General features: G+C 39.8%; 1 protein-coding gene and 1 long non-coding RNA gene across 2 annotated transcripts in view; one reads left to right on the plus strand and one right to left on the minus strand.

Moving 5' to 3' along the window:
- The window catches only part of LOC310635063, a 110,005-nt gene that overhangs the window by 71,952 nt on the left and 18,707 nt on the right, over window positions 1-19,346 (plus strand). The gene's annotated exons all lie outside the window — the stretch shown is intronic.
- SCN8A (sodium voltage-gated channel alpha subunit 8) overlaps window positions 1-19,346 on the minus strand; it is a gene marked incomplete at both ends in the record, with an annotated part of 79,396 nt that overhangs the window by 56,785 nt on the left and 3,265 nt on the right. The window contains 4 exons of the mRNA XM_083353607.1: window positions 1,374-1,465; window positions 4,189-4,317; window positions 6,653-6,740; window positions 10,764-10,896. Of these exons, the coding sequence (XP_083209733.1) occupies window positions 1,374-1,465; window positions 4,189-4,317; window positions 6,653-6,740; window positions 10,764-10,896 (442 nt within the window). The remainder of the gene's footprint in view (window positions 1-1,373; window positions 1,466-4,188; window positions 4,318-6,652; window positions 6,741-10,763; window positions 10,897-19,346) is intronic.

Here is a 19,346-nt window from a genome sequence, read left to right on the forward strand (position 1 = left end):
GAGAAGTGCTCTTTGCCTTTTGGTTTGAACTGTGCCCTTGTTTGTGAACTGCGTTTGTCTTTTGTTTCACTGTGACCCTTTCGGAGAACTGCTCCTTGTCTTGAACCTTTGCCTTTCTCTGAGAACTGCCTTGGCTTTCTCTCCGGACTTTTGCCTTGTGGACTTGCCAAGTAATTAAGGGCTGTTGTTTGGAGGACTGAGGGTGGAGCCTGACTGGTCAGTGGAGGGTCATTTGTTAACCCTTTCCAGGAGCAATAAAGAACTCTCTGGAGGCCTGCCCAGTGTGGCCTATCTGGGTCATAAAAGTATATGTATATATGTATATGTATGGGCTGTTGGTTTGATGTCCGGGCTTGGTAATTAGGCTGTAAACGTTTCATCTTTGTTGGGGGGGGGGCATCTTCAGTGTGAAATACCGGAAGCACCATTCCAAACAAACCAAACACAATTCAAACTGCACTGAAGATGTCCCCTCGAATCCAGACAAACCATTTGCAGCCTAATTACCCAGCCCAGAGATCAAACAAACAGCCCGGCTATCAACCCAAGCTACTAATATTCAAACATAGTGTGTGTGTGTGTGTGTGTGTGTGTGTGTGTGTGTGTGTGTGTGTTCATTTATTTGCTCATTTATATTATTTGCTTCTAACCTAACCTATTACATTGTCATTGCATTTTTTAATCCCATTTATATCCCGCCCTTCTCTGAAGACTCAGGGCAGCTTACACTCTAAGCACAAATCAATGTGCTTAGCAATAGCCTTCATTCTATGTATATGCCTGCTTATTAGGGCTTTCGCCCCCCCAAGCAGCATTATTACAAAGTCAGCTTATTGCCCCCAACAATCTGGGTCCTCATTTTACCTACCTCGGAAGGATGGAAGGCTGAGTCAACCTTGAGCCTGGTGGGATGCGAACCTGCACTAATTGCAGGCAGCTGGTGTTACTTAAGGAGGCATTAGCCCACTGCTCCACCAAGGCTCTTGGTACCACTTCGGTGGGCTCATTAATGGGGACACGAAAGGAGCCTCCCGTTGGGTGACCCCCCCAGGCAATGGTTATGTCATTGGTTAATCCTTTATTTGTCTTATCTTTGAATAGTAATAAAAAATAATAGGAAAGCATAACTGTTAAGATTGAATGCGTCCAAACCCTTGAAACTATAAAGTTATTCTATCAGTTGAATTATAATCCCTTGTTTTGCAGCAGTGCTTTGAGTGGATTGGTTGAGGATCAACCATACTATACTTTATGCTCATGCAAATCACAAGGCCTATCAGAAATGTGCCACAGCCATTTTTGAAATGTGACAAGGAAGGCAAAAGGAAGTGAAGGAAAATGTAAGACACGGTCATTCTTAGAGCACTTCTCACCTGGAATGACAGAGATAGTTTTCAAAGCTCGGAGAACTCTGAAAGTTCTCAAGGCTGACACATTCCCAAGGTCCACAAACTCTGTGACATATCTGCAATGAGGGAGGTCACACACAAAAAAAGACACAGTGACAATAACACACACCAAAAGGGGAACGAGGAATAAAACAACAACTACAAACAGCAGTACATCACTCACAGGGAGCTGCAACCCAACACCTAACACCAAACTGCCTTACCTGGAATTACAGAAATAGTTTTCAAAGCTCTCAGTACCCTGAAGGTGCGCAGAGCTGAAACATTGCCTAGGTTTACAAACTCTGTTATATACCTGCAGAATTAAACCAGAGTTAATGGCACCATTGGGGTCACCTGCCTTGAAAAGAAGAGAGTAATCTTCAGTTGCAAAGAAACAACTTTCAAATGTAAAATGCTTTGAAGTGTTTAAAAAAGGAGAGAAGAAACAAAGATGTAAATAAGACAATTTTCAGTGTTTCAGTTATCCCAGGTCAGCTAATTTAATAAGGATAATTTGACAAGGACATCTCTAATATGAGCCCAAATCTGAGCAACTGACTATCTTCATCAGCTGTAAGAATGTGGCTGTGGGGAAAAGTAGAAGATAGAAAAAGAGGTGATCTAGCATCACAAAAATAATGAGGGAAACTAACCAGGATAATAGCAATTAGAACATGATTTTTATTTTTTTTATTTTTTAAAAACACCACCCATTTTCAATGGGCGGTGTGGAAAAAACAAAGTTCTAAACAGATTAGGGTGAGCATAATGTAACAAACATTGCTTCCAACTCTAGAGAAAATTGAGGTGAGGTAAAGATCAATTATCCAGGACACGTGGACCCCAAAAGCAGCCATAGTCATCTGTTGTATAAAAAAAAAAGATGAAAAATCTAACTATTTCTTTTTGTGGGATAAAAGAAATAGCATAAAAATGTGTTAGTCTTTCAGATGATACGAGGTTATTATTATTTTTTCTTTGAAATCATATGGTTGTCCTTTATTTCTTGGAAGAGAACTGTAATGCAATAGATCAGCTTTACTAACAGCCTGTTCCTATGTAAGAACACTTGCTCAGCACACCAGCAATATGTGCCATAGAGAAACTGAAGTACAGTGTAATAGTCTGCAAAGTTCTTGTTTGGTTGTGCTGGCCCTCTCGTTATAGAGGGTGGGGGTTACAGGCAAATTCTGGATTACCTTACATGGCTAAGGGATGTCAGCTGCAGACATGACATTTCTCAGGGGGTTTTTTAGGTCGTCTCCCTAAAGTAGGAAAAGTGCCATTGTGGCATTCCATAGGAGTTATGATTTACCTTCTCTGACTGCTTTTCTCCATTGTCTTTCCTCACCTACGAGCATCACCTCAGCTCCGCAGGAAAAAAGTAACAAGACTGTCTCATGTTTTAAAGTCAAAGTCACAGTCTACAGCTGTGATGGCTAGGTTGCCATTTGCTATCTCAGACTCCTCCTCCCCTGGCCCAAGAATCGGTAGAAAATTTAAGAGATGCCTGAATTTGAGCATTAGAACAGTTGACATGGGTCCTTGTTTAGTGACTGCCTGATTTAGTTCACGGTTACAGCAGTGGTGGAAAAAGTAACTTTGTGACCAATCCTCCCATTTATAACCTACCCAGATCTGTAACACAAAGGAAAGCCAAAATCAGATAAGCACTGTTGTGATTTCATTTAGCAACCACTTCACTTCACTACTGAGTTGCCAGTCCCAATTGTGGTGGCTAAACTAGGTTTATCTGTATACATCTGAGAAGATGTTGGACTTTAAGGGGACATCACAAATTCCTGTACTGGGGGCGGGGGAGTGTCACTGAACCAAGGAGACTTATTTCTGATCAACCCTACAGTGGATTTTACTGCAGAAGCTAAAATTAAGGCATCTATTCATAAACATGATGTAAAGTATGAATTTCAGAAAAGCCACAAATCAGTAGATTTTTTTAAAAAAAACAAACCATTTCCACTACTGGCTAAATGCTGGGGTTAGCTAACATTAAAAAAGAGTTTTACTTTTAAAAAAATCCGGAAAGTTTGAATTTTCTCTTTGTGAATGCTGTATATACTTCAGTTAGAGTTAGTTCACCTAAGCCAAAAGTTAGCAATCTCATGGTCTGCATATATTTTGGACTACAACTCCCACACAAACTCAACCAACCTGCCTAAGTATCGAAGATTATTGGAGTTGCTGACCAGAATATCTGGACAACATAGATTTTGATTCCTCATTTAATTGAGAGACACCCATATACAGTAAGTTGATCAAAATGAATCAACTAAATTCTATTTATACATTATATAACATTTTAGCTATAACAGAATTCTTTCTTTTTTGCTTACTTCTTATATACTACAAAAGTAAAAAGGAATGCAAAATATAAATAAAAAATAAATAGAAAATCCTGAGACAAATCCAGGAATCAGATTCATTTTCCAATTCATCTGAAACATCTAGGTCAAGAATAATTAAGAATGGTTGCAAAACATATTGTCAATTAAAACTACTCCAAAATACATATTGCTGCAGTAATATTATGGAAAAGGACGTTTCTCAGTCCTGCACCCTAATATTAGAATGTTGTATCTTAGATGTGAAGATATTCATATCTTACATGTGAAGCCATCTTAGATAACTTACCAGTAATTAGTCCAGAATAATCAAAGAGTTGACTGATTGGGGGCTTTTTGATTTTCTGGATTACTTCAAAAGTATATATATATTTTCTTTTCACTTATAATTATATACGACTTCTGACAAGAATAACACTAATTGTGGCACTTACGCCATCATGATGACACTGAAGTCTAGCCAGTTCCATGCATCACGAAGAAAAGTGAAACCATCTATGCAGAAGCCTCTTGCAATAATTTTCACAAGGGATTCAAATGTGTATATACCAGTGAATGTGTACCTGTTGAAAGTGAAGAATAATGATGAATAGTATTTATAATGAAGGAAGGTGAAATATATTTTACATCTTAAAAGGCAAGATTCTGAATATTTATTGACTGTAATGATTTCATAATCCCTTTTCAGATTTCTGGATGGCACTGCAAAATCTTGTTGATCGAAGTGGATATGTCAAGGAACATTTTAATAGAATAGGCTTGCACTAGACTGCTACACAGCTTTCATGTGTTGTACAATCAGTGAAGGGGAGGAAAGAATGTTCTGCTGACTTAACTTAATAAACGTATATAGATCTGGGCTGATATAATATTAGGACTGCAATCTTGTTTGCCACATTCAGGAAGTGACGCTATTTAGAATCTAATTAAAATCTGCATGAAGTCATGCAAAACTCTGTGTGTGTGTGTGTGTGTGTGTGTGTGTGTAAATATATGCACACAAATCTCATGCACTGGAATGGCATTAGTACCAACAATAAACTACATTTTTTTTTAGAATTCTGACTTCAGGCATCTTGTTGAAAATATTTGTGCTTTCTGGCAAGAGAAATGGTTAAAAAATAATAATCCTGGATCGCTTCATCAGTATCTTGTTTAGCATTACAATGCAATCCAGGATCCTGGTTCCTCCCTCCACCACCTCCAAAAAGTTATAAGTCAAGATTTACGACACTGGCAATCCACCCAGAGATGGGCAGGTATATAGACCAATAAATACAATAAAATATATTTTTGCCTTAAGTTTGAGGCTTAGGACAGAAATACATAATATATCCTGTTCATACATAAGCTAAACAAATCACAGATGGAACCACTCAGGTTGTTTTTTTAGTTGTTCCCACTGTCAGGAAGAATTAAGATAGAGTGATCACACTCCATAATGAACATGGTTGCTCATTCATAATAAATAGAAATTCAAAGAATGTTTACCTTGTCGATGCATGCAAACATAAGTCATTAATTATTTTGTTTAAAGATATATAGGCTACTAATTAACAAGGGTAAAGCATGCAAATAATACTATTCAATTTATCTTAATCCCTATTTAAAAATCCTTTAAAACATGCCTTTGAGTTTTAAAAGCATAAAAACAATCCTTTACAGTATTTCAAAAGTGAGTGCATTCCAGTGTATTCCAGACCTCAGGAAAAGCAGTGAAGAAGGCATTGCTAGGTGGACATAATCTAGTACAGTGTCTCTCAACTTTGGCAACTTTAAGATGCATGAACTTCAACTGCCAGAATTCTTCAGCCAGCATACCAGCTGGAGAATTCTGAGAGTTGGAGTCTACACACCTTAGAGTAGCCAGGGTTGATCTAGAAGTTAATGTTTCCTTAGGTCAGGGGTAGGCAACCTTGGCTCTTTTATGGACTTCAACTCCCAGAATTCCTGAGCCAGCCATGCTGAGGGGAAAACGAGAGGTTTCCAAGCTGAGCCATGCTGGCTCAGGAATTCTGGGAGTTGAAGTCCAGGAGTCTTAAAAGAGCCAAGGTTGCCTACCCCTGCCTTAGGTAATCCAGGCCTAAGGCATTTAAGATAAGGTCTCAGTTTTAATTTATTATCTCTCCTTTAACCAATGAATGCCTGAAGGTAGGAATTTGGAGAGGTTTTGTCATTTCCCAATAAGGTGGTTAAAAAAATGCATATCAACACCATCATGGATCAGCTTTCCTGGTGATCTTCTCCAGTGGTTTTATATAAAGTGGAAAATCTTTGGAGAGTGGATGTATTGTAAGAACTCCATATCATAACTCCCCAGCAGACTCCAGGCACCATAATCTTAGATTCAAATAACAATGTCTATTATTCCCAAATGATCTGCTTGGCATCATTGTTGTTATTGAAAGTCATTTCTGACCCCCCACCCCCAAAAAATATTAAAATAAATAGCCCCATTATCAGATTCTAATCTAGACAAAAAGTCATCAAGCCTATTAATGTCATCTCAACCTATTAATCCTGCTTGAAAGGAGATCTAGTTAATATATTTGTACAAGAAGTACCTGAAGCTGAGAAGTCAAACTCCTCTCAGTTATGTTGCCTAACCAAGCAACATTAAAGACTTTCTAAAATTATCCATCCTGGAGAGATTCAATACAGACTAAAAAAAAATAAATCTAATAATTATCTATTTTAAACAGAAGGCATCCTGTCTTTCTTTTGAGAGACATTTATGACAAGAGTGAGAACATGTTCAATTAACTCCCAGCTTGATATTATAAACCATATTGGGTCGGGAGTTTATATACGGCACATTTTTCCTTCAAAAATTGGCAACTATTACTTTAAAGAATTGTAAACAATCAAAGTGAAACAAACAAAAATATTATTACTTACTCCACCTGTTTCGACCATTCTGGTGGGTTACTAAAAGTCATGAACACACAGTTCGTCAAAATAGTGCACATAATGATCATGCTAAATACTGTAAAACAAAGTCAAGGAAGCAGAAAAGATAAGAAATTTCTTATTGACATTAACAAAAGAACATCAAACTGATTGTACATCTCACCTGTTTAAATCTGGGAAGAAAAATCAAACTTTTTTTTACAAGTAATAGTACAGTATAGTGTAGATTTGAAACTTTCCTGATAACAAACATGGTAATAGGCCTAGTTTTGAGTTTGGCTTAAGAAGGATTTACACCTTTTTGCAGTTTAGATTATACTGAACCCAACCACATGAGAACAAAGGAGTGTTTTGGGAACCTTCACTGGAATTGAATTCACTTGTACTGCAATTGCATTGAATTATGCTCAATTTACTGAGGACACATAGGTTTCTCATAATTAGATGCAGAATATGGACATCCAGAAATGACCAATCATAATGGTTTTCAGTCCATGCAGGGCCATAACATCAATTCATTAATTATTTAGACTCCATTAAATTCCATTAAATCATTTATCAATTCATTAATTAGTTCGTTTATCAAAAAAATTCAACTTTTTTGAAAGGATCCAGTGTAAGTCTTTAGAAAAAAACTTGTCATTCCTGAAACTGCTTAGCTATAACTCCAACTGCTTAGCTATAACTCCAACCATCTCTAGAAACATCTGCCAATGGGTCCAATATTTTAGCAACATCAGGAGTGCAACTGTTGCCTACCCTGGTTGCAAAATATACATACACATTTAGGACATTTCCTTTTTTAAGGAATAAATAAAAAAGAATCCCTTTAACATATGAATGTTAAAAAAGAAGCCTATCTGATCTGGAATACTGTATATGCTACCCAGCGATAGTTTCATATTCATATTTCAAACTGATACCACCTCAAATAAGAAAATGTTCTGGTCTTCTGTTGAGGATTTATTGTAGACTAGATGTCCCTGAAGGAACAGGGATAGCATTGCAGTGATGATTGGCGGCAGGTTGCTGAATTCTAGCTGGTGCTGTCTTTCTGGATAAAGGAGAGATTGTGAGATCATGCACTTGCATTTTGGACAGCTACTCCTCATGAGATAACGGCAGGAACTGAGGTATTTATAGTTGGCTTGTAAAGTGAGCTGCTGTAAGTCAAGGAGTTGCAACCTAACTCACAACTGTAACGCAGCCTAAATTTATTTATTTATTCGGTTTATATACCGCCCTATTCCCAAAGGAATCAGGGCCATTTACAAGGCAAAATTTAAAAACAATCCAATATAAAATTAAATTAAATTAAATTAAGTCTAGCCACAAAAATTAAATCACAATTTAAAAACATTAAATCCCTCAGTCCAGACCAGATAGCTCAAAGAGCCAGGTCTTTAGGTCCCGGCGAAATGAACGAAGGTCGGGGGCAGTCCGGAGTTCTGTTGGCAGTTGATTCCATAGGGCAGGCACGCCCACAGAGAACGCCTTCCCCCTGTGGATCGCCCGTCGGCAATCCTTGACCGGCAGTACCCTGAGGAGGCCCTCCCTGTGGGAGCGCACAGGACGATGGGAAATTGACGCTGGCAGCAGGTGCTCCCTTAGATAATCCGGGCCCATGCCATTTAGGGCTTTATAGGTCATCACCAGCACCTTGAATCTCACCCGGAGGGCAACCGGAAGCCAATGCAGCTCGCGGAGAAGAGGTGTTACATGAGAGTATCGGGAGACTCCCATCACAACTCGCGCGGCTGCATGCTGCACCAGCTGAAGCCTCCGAGTGGTCCTCAGGGGCAGCCCCATGTAGAGAGCATTGCAGTAGTCTAGCCGGGAGGTCACGAGCGCATGGGTGACTGTGCGTAGGGCATCTCGGTCCAGATAGGGCCGTAAGTGGCGCACCAGGCAAACCTGGGCAAAAGCCCCCCTAGCCACGGCTCCTATATGATCTTCCAAACTGAACCGTGAATCCAGGAGGACACCCAAGTTGCGGGCCCTATCAACGGGGGGGGGGGTAACACAAGGTAACACAATAGACACAAGGTTTGACAAGCCTCATTTCTTCAACACTTTTAGATGTAATCATTTATAGCTAAACAAGACTTTCTGAGTAGAAGGATAAGAAAATTCTACTTAGTGAGTCAACTTTTTTTTCTGGATTAAAAAAGGAAAAAGAGTTTCAACCATTTAAAAAACCTTTGGCAAAAGCTTAACAAGAAGTGGAGATAAGAAAGTTTCAAATGGATAAAGGGGACAGAAAATGTCCTGAAAACCCACCACCACCATTTTCAACACATTATTTAGCATTTAATGTTAAAATGCTCAAACTATAACATATAAAGATCCAGATCTCTATGTAAAAGTGGTTCCAAACAAATCATTAATAATTTTGCAAACAACCAAAATAATCCTGGTTTTATCTGAACAATTTTGACCTGTTTTGTTTTCCCTCATGCTTTTTTAAAGTGCTTTTGCTTTACACCTCTTTGGGTTGGGCAGAGGCTTGGCTGGAACCCAAAACAAATCAGGAAATTCCAAATCATGTGATTATGGAACCACATTTTATTTACTAGCCTCATTCATGCCTCAGGCTAAGCTAGAAACAAATCAATCACATTGTGATTTAGTATAAAGGGTGAAACCTATTCCATGTGCTTTAAATCAAATTGGTTTGGGGAGTTTCTTATATGGTTGCAAAAGTGAAAATAAGGACAATTGAGCATCCAGGTCTATTTAAGGCAAGGGTGTAAAACTTGCGGCCCATGGGCCAGATGCGTCATGGCGAAACCGCACCCACCCCATTGTTGGCAGCTGAAAAAAAGTCCTGATACTTCGTGACATATCACGTGACATTGTGAGTTTGACACCCCTGATTTAGGGCAATTGTATGCTCCTATTAATTTTCTCAGGCAGTTGCTGCAGGCAGATGAGAAGATCTAAAAAGAGGCCAGTTCACTGGGAAGAAAGAGAGGAAGTGATAAAAGCTGAATTAGACCCAGAAAAACTATCACAATCAAGGCCCAGTCAGTAAAATAGGCAAAATGAATGACCTTGAATAAATGACATCATATACATAATCAGACAACATCCCAAATCTTATGGGTGCATTTCTCTACATACATAGAAACAGTACAGTTGGAAAAGATGAACTCTGACTAGTCAGCTTTTAGATTTGAGAAATATACCTTAATTGCAAGATTGTTTTATGGACTGTTTATGGACTCACACAGGAAGGCAATACCACTCATTTAGAATTAGTATGCATCTCTCTTTTGAAATTAATGATTTGATTCATTTTATATTTAGACTCCATGTTCCCCATCTCTCTCTCTCTCTCTCTCCCCCAGCCTCCCTCTCTAGTTCCTGTGGCATCTATATAGGGAGATATATAGAATGCATTGGGATGTATTTACTCCCTGGGCTGAGCAAAGGAACTGGCTGACATAGAGAATAGGAGAAGACAGCATTTTTATGTTTTCTCTAGTGTGAGTTCTGCTTGATAGTAAGCACTTCTTGCAGAATACCAGTCACAGGTAGTTTTTGACTTATGGCTAGGGATGTAGCTGCTAAGTGAATTCCACTTGATTTTATAACCTTTTTTTGTCCCAGTCATTAAGTGAATCACAATTATAATTAAGTAAACCTGGGTTCTCCCATTGCTTGTCAGAAATTATCTGGGAAGGTGGCAATCATGTGACCCCCTGGGATGCTGCAACTATCATAAACCATGTTGATTGCCAAATGTACAAATTTTGATCATGTGACCATGATGATGCTGTGACAGTTGTAAGTATGAGGACTGGTGGTAAGTCACTTTTTTCAATACTCCAAACAGTTGTTGAATCAATGGTCATAAGTCAAAGACTGCCTGTATTCAAATCTATGGGCATATCTTGTACATACATTCCCTAACATCATCCCTAATAAATTCACTTTCATTCACCTACTCTTACAGTTGCTTAGGGAAACTTCAATCTCCCCAAGCCAGGCTATTTCTATAAAAGTTGTTTTTAAACACAAATAATGCTTTTTTAAGGTAGCACATCAATCCTGCAAAACAGGAAATAATGACTTCAGAATAAGTGGTACACATTACAATGAAAAGGATATGAATGTATCAAAATTTTAATAGCTATTCTCCTAAGCAGATTAAAAGGACTTAAAATGTACAAGGCAGGCGTGGCACTAAATCGGAAGAGTGTTTTGCCTCTGTTTAGTACTACAAAGGTCTGCAGAGAAAGAGAAAAAGAAGGAAAAGTTACACATTCATACACCTAGGCAGAAAGCATACATATTCAATCCAAAGACCATGAATATACAATTTTTATAAAGAATCTTGTTAACTGGGTGATTCTCTGTATATTCCACAATATACTTTTACTTTAATTGATCTGACAGCTTTTTTAGAGTGTATATACAGCACACAAAAACAGCAGCAACAGCAACAATAATATTATCCACAACAGTAGCTTACATCCTTAAAGCAAATGTATACATTGATTAAGGCTTCATTAGCCCGAGAACAGGTCCCACTGTGAAATGTGTATAACTGTTATTACAAGATATTTCATAGCCTTTACTTCACAAAAGGAGGAATGAAGTAGCACATGGAGAGTGAAAGAATAGAGTACATGTAATGGGCTGTGGGAATAACCTTGAGGAAGAAGAGACACAGCCAAGGCAACAGTCAGATAAAAGAAATCTTAGTCCAAAGCATGAATGGAGTTAGACAAAACCTCTCAGATTTGACCCTATCCCACTTCTCTTAAGGATAAAGGGAGGGAGGGGAGAGACACATTCAGGGTTGCAAAGTTATGTTACTATAACTCTGTAATAAAAGTAGCTTTACCATTCATGACTTTGGTGTTAAAGACTGATTTGTCTCTAAGGGCTGACATTATAGCACTTCGGACTGCAAGACAAGCTGCCATCTTGTTTTGAGAGTTACTCTCTGCACATAAAACTTACATGTTGTACACCATGAAACATTTTTCTTCTATCTGGAGGGGAGATTCCAGGATTGGTCTAAACGCTTTCCCTGGAGTTTAATTGGAACAGACTAGAATTCTGCAAATACTGCTCCTGTTTCTTTCTATACTGTGTATAGAATGGCTTTCAAAAACAGGATCACATTTGTTATTTAACTATTGAAAACATTTCAGTATGTAGCTGAGTGAAAGAGATATAACAGCAACAACAGCAAAGCCCTAGAAAGACAATCAGTCAAGTAACATGGTTTTTCTTAATAAGTATAACAAGAACATTTTAGTTTCTTCTCCAGCCAGTGAGTCATATTGCTTTGAATGCGTTTTTACTGAATTCTTACTCCTCCTCTAGTATTTCTGTAGCATATGGACTTGTATTAGATGCCATTTTATAAATTATAATAAAGAATGTACAGTACCTGCCCAATCACAGAAAAGAAGCAACCTTGGTTCTCTGCAAAGCTCTTTCTGCTTGGCTTTGGAAAACAATGCAAATACAAAACTTCTGCTCCTGGAGCCCAGACACATGGATAGTCTATACCTCCCATCCCTAAACACTTCTTCACCCATACGTACCAATACACCCCATACTACTTTATGGATGACTTCCCTTATTACCAATCTCCTTTCTTTACTGTACAGTAGTAAAGAAAATGAAAAGGAAAGAAAGAAGAAGAAGAAGAAGGAAGCAATAGGAAAACATTGGAAGGTTACAAATGGGAAAAAAACCCATTTAGGATCACTGCATTTAGGATCACTACATAAAATTCAGCAAGTTACTCAGGGCAATTGCACAACCAAAGCCTAGTATGTAAGGTTGCACAGACTCACTTGAGATCTTCCTTCGGTGTATCCCTGACTGTAGTCCAAAGAACTGCTCAGTTCTGATGCCCAAACAGGACTAACATGAGCAGTAAACGTACCGCTTGGTCCAAAGTTAGTAATGGATGCTAATGTTTATCTCCATATAGAGAAGAAAAGACAACTGAAAGAGGTGGAACAACCACTCCTTTTGTGAAGTTCTGGAAGAACATTGCAACTAATGAATTAGAAAATACTTATCTAATGTGTAATGTGTAAACAGGCAACTAACTAACTAAATATTTAAAAATTACTCCAATTTATCCAATTTATAAATGGTGCAACAGGTATGATAAATTTGAGTCGAATGAAGATAGAGTATATTTTCACTCTGCAGAGTCTTAGAAATTATTTCAAATTGACCTGTGGTCATTTCACCACCATTTTCAAAATGCTAAGAAAACCACATCAACCACTTTGCCTTTCAACTGATTAATAAGAGAGTGCAAAAAGTGAAGCTCAACCACACCCTTATGCATTTTTATTATGGCAATGATGGTGAATCTTTTCGGCTTGGAGTATCAAAATTTCAGAAAATGCCTAACTTTATTCTTCTGGAGCCACCCCACCCACTCAACATAAGGAAAAAAAAAACAATTTATCTCCCCAACACTATCTAGGCCACCCTGAACAGTTGCAGTCGAGGGCAGCATCAAGAGCTGAAAAAAAGCTGGGCCTTGGGTTCAGCCCTAGCACCACTGCTGCCACTTAAAAGGCTGTCTTACATCATTCCCCAAGAAGCACAACCTTGGGAATGGTGTGATTGCATCCATGGCCCGCTACTCCCTAGGATCTGCCTTGCGCCACCTACCCTTAGGCCATGTTTTCTTTCTGTTGACAGGCCAATCCCAGGTTGCTCTGGGACACACAAGGCCTTCGATCATGAAGCAGCTTTGGAGAATGCTCTTCCACAGCCTCTGCAGCCTCCAAAAACCACATAAAAGCATGTCCTGTTCTCATGCAATTTTGGGAGGCTCCAAAGACATGGCTATCTCACCTCATTTTCAGAGGGTCTGGAGGCCATGGACGAGCACATCCTGTTCTTGTGCAGCCTCTGCAATCTCTGAAAATTGTGCAAGAATGGAGTATGCTTTTGAGAATATTTGTTGTTATTTGTTAGTGAATACTGGCATATCAACCAAAATGTCATGATGTGTCACCTTTGACGCACATGTCATGGGGTTTGTCATCACTGTATCATGGAGACAGGTCTGAGCATCAACAACAAGAGAGAGCTGTAAGCTATTAGAGTCCTATTTCTTTGATCAATTAAAAAATCATGGTATGGCTAACAGAAAGCTACTATAGATTTGCTTCCACAGGAAATGAAGGGAGAGGAAGTCAGGAGTCAAACTGAGCAGTTTTTCTGGGCCAACAGAAAAACAATCTGCCTCCCTCTGCAAAGCTTCTGCTGAGAAATTTGGTTTTCCCCTCTTCCTGTGTAGTGTTTTACTATGATAAGTGTGAGAAGAACAATATGGCTGCCAATCATCTGTTGCTTAAAAACATATTGCTATTTTAATATTTATATACATATTTGAACAGGCTGCAGCTGATTGTTCTATAATCAGGGTTGTCAAACTGCCGGCCCATGGGCCAGTTGCATCATACGGAGACCATGCCCATCCCAGCTCCGGCAATGCAAAAAAAGTCACGACACGTCACGTGACGTGATGTGGCGAGTTTGATACCTGTGTTCTCTATGAATAGAAGTGCTCATATTACAATGAGCAAGTTGCTCTTGCTTACAGAATGTGTTTATTGCAGACAAGCCTGAAGGTCCATACACAGTAAATTTCAAATGTACTATTAATATTATGGGCTGGCAGGTAAATATAATTTCTGTCAATTCACTTTCCATAAATATAGAGTGGCTATTCAGGCATATAAAAGCATTCAGGTTCTTCCTGGTGATCCCAAGTCTAAATTGCAGAGCAGATTTTGTTAATATTTGGATCTGTTGCAAGTTATTGTTGACTGTGTTAGAGCAGCGTTTTCCAACCTTAGGAACTTGAAGATGCGTGGACTTCAACTCCCAGAATTCCCCAGCCAGCATAGCTGGCTGGGGAATTCTGGGAGTTGAAGTCCACGCATCTTCAAGTTCCTAAGGTTGGGAAACACTGTGTTAGAGAACCAGAGCCAGCCAGTAGGTTCAGCCAAACCTTTACTTCCTTTGTTGGTCATGCAAAAGTATGATTAAGTTTTATCATTAGTGCCTGTGTTGTTTCTGAAATGAGCAAATATAAAATGGAAGCATCAGTTGCCATGGAAATTTATAATCCCATAAATGCCAGTTGCCACAAATACACATGGCACTCTTTTCTTTTTTTTACTGCCCCTTTTATATAATTTTTGCATCATATTTCAAGAATCTTCCAATTGGCAGTCATTTCTTATTATTTTACCTTACAATGGACATGGATTATTTTAGGGGGGGGAAAAGAATTTCTTTTTTGTTTATGGGGATCAAAAGGCCAAAGAAATCCTGCTTTGTTTCAGGAAAGTGAAACATTGCATTTTCCTGATGAATTTTATATGCTTTTTACTCAAATTTGCAAATATCTTCCTGTTTAGAGAATGGATGGATTAAAAAAACAAATAATTATAGTAGCAAAGATTTTATGGTCTTCAAAATCATGATTAAAAACATAGAAGAGAAGTAATTAATGATAACATTTCAGCCATGCTATGCCCATTCCATAATGTTTCTGCATTCACCTGGTACAAAAAAAATGAACTAGAGATTATGGTTCAGGTAAAAATTGAAGTTATTTTTCTAAAAAAGGCCTAATATGGAAACAAAAAGAAAATATTTTTCATATCTATCAAAACACTCTGCAGAGAATAAACAAATGGCATGACTATCAAAATGTCAAAAGTGACGGAACAGTGGCAAGTAATGTGTACAATGATTTTTTTTAAAAAATATTTACAGCATTCTCTTCATAAGAAGGATCTACATTAGAAGCACATGAGTTCAGTCTCACTGACATATAGCTATCTATATAAGAGGAAGATCAGGGCACTTAATAATACCAGACAGGACAGAAAGGCAATTGATTAAAACAACATATAGGTCTCCTATATAGAAATGGACAATATTATATACTTATGATTGGGATGGGCCTGTGAACTTCAAGTCTCACTGTGGCAGTGCTTGGTGTCTCTCTGAGCATAACTATTGAAAACTGATGGCAGATTCTGCTATTTTCAAGTGGGGAATAGAATATCACAATGTAGAAATAAAGAATCCTCCCCAAAGATCCATGACATAGCTATGCTTAGCCTGCAGTCCTTCATCCTTCAAAAATGCTAATTTCTGTGGGACTCATTGTGGGATCCCTGGTACTCTCTGAACTCAGTGGTTTTCTTGCAGATATTTCATTACCAAACTAGATAACATCATCAGTATGCTGCTGATGTTACCTAATTTGTTAACAAAACGTCTGCAAGAAAATCACCAAGCTCAGAGAGCACCAAGGATTCTACAGTGCAACCCTGAGCTACAAATATTCTCTTCTATGGGCCTCACTCCCAAGCAAATTCATGTTAGAGTGCAACTTAAGCATGCAATAATATGGGATTAAGGTCAAATACTTTACTGGGAATTTCCTCAATATAAACATGTTTACGATCACTTTCGGGCAAGCAGCCTTTGGATGTAAATTTTGCTTTTGCTTTGTTGGCCTTTTGCCACAGTATTAAAATATTTGTATTTAGAAAGCCTTCTAGTTTTTGTAGTCTGAAGTTTATTGCTTGACAATTATATCATCCTAAGAGGGTGCAAAGGGACGTGGTGGCTCAGTGGGTTAGGATGCTGAGCTTGTCGGTCGGCAGTTTGGCAGGTTGAATCCTGAGTGCCATGTAACAGAGTGAGTGCCTGTTACTCATCCCAGCTTCTGCCAACCTAGCAGTTCGAAAGCACGTAAAAAAATGCAAGTAGAAAAATAGGGACCACTATGGTGGGAAGGTAACAGCATTCCGTGCGCCTTTGGCGTCTAGTCATGCTGGCCACATGACCACGGAGACGTCCTCGGACAAGCACTGGCTCTTCGGCTTTGAAACGGAGATGAGCACCGGCCCCTAGAGTTGGAAACGACTAGCACGCATGTGCGGGGGAAGCTTTACTTTTTTAAGAGGGTGCAAAGGATTGGAAATGGCAGATAATATACTAAACCTGAAGATTTGCTGGTTTATGTGGTTCATGACTGAAAAAACAGTATATTTTTTAGGATTGGGAAGTTTGGGGGGGAAAAAATCATTACATTTGTTGTTTCCTATTAGCAGTTTTCTTTCTGTTAGAAGATCCAAATCTGGTGGACTCACTGGGAAAAGGAACAGTCCATTATCTAAAGGATCCAAGGCTATCTATCTCTGCACCATTCTTGAAATATCCTGGGGCTTCCTACTCTCAGTAGATTTATACCTACTGCTAGTGCATTGGAGATCTATTCGTAGAGTTATTCTCCACTGATGCAAAACCCATCTCTGCCATCTTCATCTCTTTTCCATGATTCTCTGGGGACTGAGTTCTTTTTTCAGATTTTTGTTTTCTATGCCTATTATTGTTTGCTATATGACAGGGCTTTTCAACCAGTGGTATGCGTACCACTGGTGGTACATTGGCACCTGGCAGATGTCACGTGACCTTGCCTAGCCTGGACAAGTGTAGAGGGGGGAGTGAACGAGCTAAAGTGGTGCAGCACAGGAGTTGCCTTGAGAGGGTCCTCAGGAGCTGCAGCATTGGCACTTCTGGCTCACCCGGAAGAGAAAGGAGGAGAAGGGCGGAGACAGGAGGGCTATAAAAGGAGGCAGTTTTGACGGGAGAGGGAGAGAGAAAAAAGACGCAGCCTTGGGAGGAGGAGTCAGCTGGAGCTGCACTGAAGGGAAAAGAAGGAGGGGGGAGAGAGGAGAGGAGATCAAACAGTCTGGCCGGGAGCTGATCTACAACTTCCTGGCAGCCATCTGTGCTGGGCACGCACACAGGTGGCAGGGAAAAACAGGGGAGAAATGCAGCTGGAGAGGGTTCACTCTCCACAAGGAATGAAGAAAGGCACCATCAGCTGGAGGCAAGGCTTGGAGGGAGGAAGGAAGGAAGGAAGGAGATGTGAATGAGAAAGAGGGAGGCTGGGAAAGAGGGAGGCAGGGAAGGAGGCAGGGAAGGAGGCAGGCAGGAAGGAAGAGAAGGAAGGAGATGGGAATGAGAAGCAGGAAGGCAGGGAAGGAGGGAGGGTAGGGAAGGAGAGATGGAGGGAGGGAAGGAGAGAGGAAGGGAGATTAGAATGAGAGGGAGGGAGACTCTGAAGGATGTGCTACCTTAGCACTTGGCCACCAGCAGCTCAGTTGCCCTTTCGCCATCCCCTTGCCCCCTCTTCTTGGCCTCTCCTGGTGGTCTCCCATCCCATTGCTGAGAATGTTTTGGTTACAAAGCTGGATCTCCTTGCAGGGAGAGGCCCTCCCTCTGACCCATGCACTTTGCCTGTACCTACCATGAGCAACCTGGCCAAGGAGAGTGAGCACAGCTGCAGCAGCAGCCTCAGGGAGGAGGTAAGCGCAGCCGGATGCCCCCTTGGGGAAGTGGGACTGGATTGGGTTGGGCTGCAGTGTCCTGGTGCCCCGGCAGTTCGAGCACTGGGTTGGACACTTGCTCTCCACTATCCAGGGCTCTGGGCAGCCTGCGCCACCATCTGGGAGTCCCCTGTGTGGACCAAGAGGGATCCTCTCCACTGGAGAACCCCAGATCACCACCACCCCACCTTCCCCCCCCAGGTGCCCCCCCGACCTGAGCGATGTTGAGCTGGCCATGGCCCTGGCCATTGACTTTGTTTGTCAAAAGATTGCAAAAGGGGATCACACAATCCCGGGATACTGTGACTATCATAAATATGAATCAGTTGCCAAGCATCTAAATGTAAGTCACCCTGGGGATGCTGCAACGGTCATAAGTGTGAAAAACGGACTTTTTTCAGTCAGTCCATTTTAATTTCAAATAGTCACTAAGTGTACTGCTGTCGAAGACTACCTGTACTTTATCACTTTTTCCCTTTTTTTTTTTGGTCATCAAGTTTTTGACACCTTGCTAGGCGACTGGTGGTACTCGAATATTGCCATATCCTAAAAGTGGCGCTATTGGTGAAAAGGCTGAAAAACTCTGTCTTCAGCTCCTGAAGTCTTCAAGAGAATAAGACTATAAAAAAACATCTCTACAGAAGAAAGAAACAATACCCAAAGCCCCAGCTAGACAACCGTATTATGGGCAGCCTTGGTTCCTGACCAATCTTGGTTTCTAAATATTCTCTTACTTCAAATAAGCATGACACCAAGAATAGATGAACTGGTATAAAAATTCTTAGCTATAAATGTAACTTGGACAGTTCAGTTGCATATCTAGTGTCCATCTAATCAACATTTGTTTTTTAATTTATTCACTTTTGAAATTTATTTATCACCCAGAGTAACTCCTCAGTGAGATGGGTGGCAAATAAATTTAACAAACAATGTGATAGACTGCGTAAATGGAACCTAGACGTAGAAGGATACATAGATGTTTAATAAGATGCAAACTGTGGTCCATTATTCCATTGACCACTGTGATTGGTACACAATGGTAATGGGGGAAAAACCCACTTGGAAATGGTTTCTAACTCTCTGAAAAGACTAAGAATGTAGTTATAAAATTAAAACAATGGGAAAAAGTTCTGGAATAGTATTCTTTACAAGTTCAGAGTAATCAGTTATAATAAATGCTGAGAAAATTTTCAGATTGACCCAGTGGCCTTTAAAACACCACTTTTCTTCCATTCTAGCCTCTCGTGTGATGACTGGTGGTTTAT

This window comes from Vipera ursinii (genome assembly GCF_947247035.1).
Source record: "Vipera ursinii genome assembly, chromosome: 2".
In the NCBI taxonomy this organism is placed as follows: Eukaryota; Metazoa; Chordata; class Lepidosauria; order Squamata; family Viperidae; genus Vipera; species Vipera ursinii.